Consider the following 6,512-nt stretch of genomic DNA (forward strand, 5'->3'; position numbering starts at 1 on the left):
AAACTAATGAAAACATTTTTCATTCTAAAACTTTAAAAACCACACCACTGCTAGCTGTTGTGACTATTATTGATAAATGTGCTTATCTTATGAAAGCAGTACTTTTTGTACGCTTAAAAATGATCGCAATGTGTTCTGTGTGTTCAGGCGACAATTAGTTTTGAATATTTATTTAATTTATTTTTAAAAAGAAAAACTGATTTCTGTATAAATTTGTATTTATTTATCTTATATTTCAATACAATTTTATTATAAAACATTACTTTATTTTCATCAAGTCTGATAAAACCTAAACCTATTCTTTCTAACTGCAACAATATTTCTTCATCTAAAATCTAACCGATACAAATAACAAACGCAACATCATGCTGTGTCCAATGGAGTTCTAATTCTGTTTCTACAAAAGCACTAACTCTTGGCTGGTATTGTGAGTGTATGCAAATAAAATCATTATTTTATCTAATGATGTCCTATATGGACGAAGATGACTGCATTCTTCCCGCTGTTCAGGGGAAATCAAAGTGATCAAAGCGTCGCAACTTCTTAAATAAAACTGTAAAATATCATAAAGTTATACATTTTATATGTTGTTAGGGATTTCCCTCTAAAACATAAACCCGTGTTATAATGTAAAATCAGCTGTTTACTTTATAAAAATGCAGATCGATCTCTCCTCTCTTGCATAAAAACACAAGAAGCGTTTTACACCTTTTGAACATGTCCTTGTGCTGAAACAAATGCCTTTCCAACCTGATGAGTGATGGGAAAAGGAGAACACGTTCGGCAAAACGGGGATACGAACCCCTATCGATCTGCTACAAAAGCTGCGTAGCGATGTGACGTCTCTAACCATACGCCACCGGAGCTAATGAAGGTCAAGAGCATTGTACTTATTTAGTTTGTCAATGTTGCAGGTACTTGTACTCTATTTGAGTAGACTTCGTTATTTTAGTCGTATTTTATTTTATAGTCTACAGAGAAGCAGGAAAACAGTCAAGTCAAGACAAATTTATGTTTATTTGCGCTTTTTACAAATTGCGTTGTATCAAAGCAGCTGTACAACACAAAAAGAGGAAAAAACAAAGCAATGAAATACAGACACATACGTATCTACATACTATGTACACACATATATAGGTATTATAAATTAAATCACGTTTACTGAGTACAACTGTCATGGTATTCTTGCAAGTCTTGTAAAAGATGAGCTAGAGAAAAGCCTCAGGCTAAGCTTGTATAAGATCGCCAAGCTATAGATAAAACAATCAATCTCAAGAAAGAGCAAATAGAAAACAAACAAGATCATTGAACTCAAAGCAAGCGTGCAGTGCGCTTAAATCCTTCCCACAGTATTTAGCTTCCACCTGTAACGTTAGCAACTTCTTTGTTACAAACGAATGCTGCCTTTGGGACAGTTAAAGCCTAGCTCCCTGCTACACCTACCAGTAACTTTATCAGATAAAAGCTTCATTGTTTATTAGCCGTGAGGCACTTTATTTCGACTTTCGGAACATGTCCTTAATTTGCGCTACAACAAATATGCCTTTTCATTCTGATGAGGGAAGGGAAAAGAAGATAACACCTTTGGCAAAAGGCAGATTCGAACCGCAATCGGGCTGATGAGTCGTACGTTGACTTTACCCCTAAACCACTCAAGCTGGAACTTGCTCGAAAAATTTAGAGTACTTACTGTCTCTGCTAAAACAATCAATCTCACTTGCGAGAGAATTAGACAGCAAATAAGATTATTAAAGTCTATATCTAATAGCTTGTTGTGGTGAGGACTTTCACTGGTCATCAAGCACAAATAGATATGTGGAACTTTCGCATGTTACATGCATTGTGATGGCAAAGAGTCTAGAAATGGAAGGCAAACCCCTAGGCCTACAGTAATGGTTTAACCCTACCGCTCAGCAGCCAATAGGAACTCATCACGCTTACACGTTCAAACTGGTCAAGTGGCCGGATGGCTCAAAAACACGCGAAATTGACGTCTGACGTCACGCGTAGAGTACGTGTTGTTTGCGCGTAGAGTACGTGTTGTTTGCGCGTAGAATACGTGTTGTTTGCGCGTAGAATACGCGTCGATTTTTCACGCGTAAACTACACGTACTCTACGCGCAAACAACACGTACTCTACGCGCAAACAACACGTACTTTACGCGTTGTTGACGTGTTAAAATTCGCGCGTTTTTGACCCTCCTGGCTTTCCATCATCCCCTCCTTCTGTACTGTTTTTACGTGTGCTGCTCGCGATCACTGTCGCTGTTTCTGTTTTATGTGCCTGCCTCGGGACCTGTCACTGTTTATTCACATGTTACCTGCCTGTCACTGTTTTATTCACTGTCGTACCGTCACTGTTTTATTCCTGCCTCGCGATCAGTCACTGTTTTATTCACCTGCCTCGCACCAGTCACTGTTTTATTCACCTGTCACGCAACACGTCGCAGTTTTATTCCATGTTACACTGCCTGTCACTGTTTTATTCACCTGCCTCGCGACCAGTCAATGTTGTATTCACCTGCCTCGCCGATCAGTCACTGTTTTATTCACCTGCCTCGCGAACCAGTCACTGTTTTATTCACCTGCCTCGCGACCAGTCACTGTTTTATTCACCTGCCTCGCGACCAGTCACTGTTTTATTCACCTGCCTCGCGATCAGTCACTGTTTTATTCACCTGCCTCGCGATCAGTCACTGTTTTATTCACCTGCCTCGCGACCAGTCACTGTTTTATTCACCTGCCTCGCGACCAGTCACTGTTTTATTCACCTGCATCAGGTCGTTTATTCACCGCCCAGTAGTCACTGTTTTNGGGGCACTGTGGCAGACCACCCACTCACAAAAATAAAGTTTTTATATATTTAAGGTAGGAAATGTACAAAATATCTTCATGGAACATGATCTTTAGTTAATATCCTAATGATTTTTGGCATAAAAGAAAAATCAATAATTTTGACCCACACAATGTATTTTTGTCTTTTACTAAAAATGTTCCCGTGCTACTTAAGACTGGTTTTGTGATCCAGGGCCACAAATGTCCTTAACATGTTGCTGTGCTGATTTCTTAAAAATGCTTTGTCATGCAGTTGTCAGCACATAAACACACCTGGAGCAACAGGCTCAATGTGTTGTCAAGCAAATTCTAGTTTATGAGAATTATATTGAATCTATTAGACTCCAAAAACTTGTTGCAATTTGTTTAATGTCATTCATTTCTTTCACCACACAGAGATTTTAATGGCTGCATGTCATTCAACTGAATATTTCACAAATCACTGTCACCAGCACTATATCCACGACAGGAGTTTTACCAGCTACAGACACTGTTAAAAGATCTGATTGTAAGATTATCAAACCTTGAATAGATCTAGCATGATTTCAGTTAAATCGGATAATATTCATTGTTTGTTATCACTGAAAATGATTTATTCTAAAACCCCATAATCATAATCGGGGATTCCCTCCATGTAGGTCTTGTAGAAGGCCTTGTAGATTTCTGTGCTGAACATTATAGCTTTCACACTGGGATCCTCCAACATGTGCTCAATCCACTTCTTTAATTCAGGAGAGCTGTCCAAGCATCTGAAATATTACGAGAGAGTGTTAATGCTCATTTTAAAGTCTAGTTTTACGATTGCTCAGTTTGTGAGTTGTTCTTCATGTGTGTGCTTTCAATTTGACAGAAACCACAGCTTTACTGTACTTTAAGAGTTTTTAGAGAAGCTCAAAGTTATATATCAAAATATGTGTATATTCTGGATATATAATAAAAACAAAAAAACATACGGCTTCAGTTCCAGCATCTCCATTCTCTCAAACCATGGCCACATCATGTAGTCAATCATTGTGATCGAATCCCCTCCAAAAAACTTCTTGTTGCCGAGCATCTGACAAAATCCATTTAAAATACAGAAAGTTGTTTAAAGTAATTGAGGCAATTTACAATTCACATCTTTATTTTACGTTTACTTCTATTTTACTCCCACCTTGTTTAAATGGGTGAGTTTGTCTTTAAGTTCTGTTTGAAGTTCTGAGACGTCCGCTCCTTTATTCTTTCCCATTGGGATTTTATAGAAGAATGGAGTCACCTAAGAAGAGCATCCACTGACAATGACGTAAATATGTTTTCTTTTTAACAATCTGACATTTTATCAACATCCCTACTGGAAATATACAATACATTTCTATATTCTATTTGATGATATCCATGAGCATGAAACTGCCTAGTGCCTACCTTTGAGAAATCCTCTAGTAGCATTTTCTGTTGGGCCTTCTGAAAAGGGTCAGATGGAAGGAGTTTCTTTTGAGGGTACGCCTCATCCAGATACTCACAGGTGATTGGTGACTCGTGTATCACCTGACCACTCTGTGTTTCCAGCACTGGGACTAAACCAAGAGGATTTTTCTCCAAAAACCAATCAGGTTTATTCTTCAAATTGATGTTGATAATATCATGTCTATACAAAATATAAACCAACAAATGATTCACAGAGTGATTTTCTTCTTGCTTAAAGCAGAAATTCCTATTACTTTATTTAAATTTCACTTATTAAAGCTGTCGTGCAAAACAGAGAATCTTCAGCAAAACAGGGAAATCTATGGTGGCCGCTAGGTGTCACCATGCTGCAATGGAATAAAACACATGCAAACAGAAAAAACACCAGCAAATTCAGAAAGCATCTTCATTAGTTCGGCGACACATGCCCTGCAAATACTCGCAGCACAAACAAACACAGAAACGCACTGCAAATCCTCACAACACAAACAAATACAGAAACGCGTTGCAAGTGGCACAAACAACAACGGAAGTGTTTCCGGGGACTCAAAAAACTGATGCACCATGGCTGGGACGCGCTTCATTTCACTGTGACTAGATCCTATTTTCTTTGTTGTTGATCATGTTAAATGTACTTAATAATTGATTAAACAATATGAAACTTTTTCGTCCTTCCACGTTAGTGACACTTGTGAAAGCATGTTGGGCAGCTAACACTACATTTCATAGTTTCTTTTGTTAAATTGTTCAAATCGGCCGGCTAGAATAGAAAAATGCATAAAAACTGCGTTTAAACCCACGTGGAGCAAACGCATAAAACGGAACGTTCAAAAAAACTGACAAAACATAATGTTTATTGACAGTCTGTGGTATAAGGTTATCTTTTGTATTTTGTTTACATGTTGTTGATAAGAAAACAAGCGTAAAGGCCTATTTTACTCTGGAAAGTCTGTTCCTCAGCCTATTACAGTAAAGCCGACAGCGGAGAAGACTGTTATTCGTTTGCCCGGTGACAATAGCCGGACAAGAATATCTATTTTTATCATTTGTAATCTGGATAAAATAAAAAAAATAAAAAAACCTGATACCTCCATGCCGACTGTATGAGTTAAGATCCTAAAAAATGCCCCGCAACAAAGACGGAGCCATTTGCCTGTTTTCCCGTTTATTAGTGACTGTCATCTGAGGAAGATATTTACTAATTCTACTGCTCAGTGATCACCGCCGCATATATGTTGTTCTCTTTGTCGTTTCATTGTCAGTGTCTGTCTTATTTAGCTCTGTATAAATAAATAAAATCAACTAAGGTAACAGGAACTACAGCGCGTTTTAAAATGAAAAAATATCTGTGAGAATTTCAGCTACAAATTAATTTACAGGCTATAACTTGTTTTCTCACTTCGGATTGGAATATCACTGAAATGACACGCGTCCCAACCGTGGTGCATCAGTTTTGGAGTCCCCTGGAAACACTTCCGTTGTCGTTTGTGGTACTTGCAGCGCGTTTCTGTATTTGTGTTGCTAGAATTTGCAGAGCGTTTCTGCATTTGTTTGTGTTGCGAGAATTTTCAGCGCGTTTCTGTATTTGTTTGTGTTGTGAGAATTTGCAAGGCATGTGTCACCAAACTAATGAAGATGCTTTCTGAATGTGATTGTGTTTTTTCTATCTGCATGTGTTTTCTTTCGTTCCAGCGCGGTGACACCTAGCAGCCACCGTAGAATTCACTATGTACTTACTTAATTCCCTTGGCATGAAGCACCAGTCTTGTTCTTTGGGCAAAAGGGCAGAATCTCATGCTGTATAAGCGAATATGGTCCTTTGGCACAGGTCCAGGGGCAGCACTGCCTGTTGTATGAAAAACCTATAAGACCTGAACCGCCAGTTTATAAAAAAGACACAAGTGAAGCTTTGTGGATGACACAACAAAAGTATATGGTTGGATTAAAATATACTGGTATTAGGTCTCTACATTAAATTCTTGATCACAGTATGTCTGGTTCACCTTTTCATAGGAATATTTTCTTAGAAAGCAACACAATTCACTGCGTTCAACAGATGCTGCAGAACAGGAATGACAGTCTGAACAAAATCAGCAACACAATCTATGACAGCGCTGATTTGACTTCAACGGCATGAGTCACAAATGTCCTTAACATGTTGCTGTGCTGATTTCTTAAAAATGCTTTGTCATGCAGTTGTCAGCACATAAACACACCTGGAGCAACAGGCTCAA

The 6,512-nt window shown here is 38.4% G+C and overlaps 1 protein-coding gene across 1 annotated transcript; it reads right to left on the reverse strand.

Moving 5' to 3' along the window:
• Nucleotides 1–3,186: 3,186 nt before the first annotated feature.
• LOC130547035 (glutathione S-transferase omega-1-like) lies at nucleotides 3,187–6,461 on the reverse strand. The gene is made up of 5 exons (XM_057322669.1): nucleotides 6,016–6,461; nucleotides 4,237–4,459; nucleotides 3,989–4,090; nucleotides 3,789–3,889; nucleotides 3,187–3,584 (listed from the first exon to the last, which is right to left on the reverse strand). Exons 1-5 carry the CDS (start codon nucleotides 6,072–6,074, stop codon nucleotides 3,428–3,430), a joined length of 642 nt encoding a protein of 213 aa, XP_057178652.1. The 5' UTR covers nucleotides 6,075–6,461; the 3' UTR covers nucleotides 3,187–3,427.
• Nucleotides 6,462–6,512: the final 51 nt, after the last annotated feature.

Source organism: Triplophysa rosa, linkage group LG23 (assembly GCF_024868665.1).
Source record: "Triplophysa rosa linkage group LG23, Trosa_1v2, whole genome shotgun sequence".
Taxonomy (NCBI): Eukaryota; Metazoa; Chordata; class Actinopteri; order Cypriniformes; family Nemacheilidae; genus Triplophysa; species Triplophysa rosa.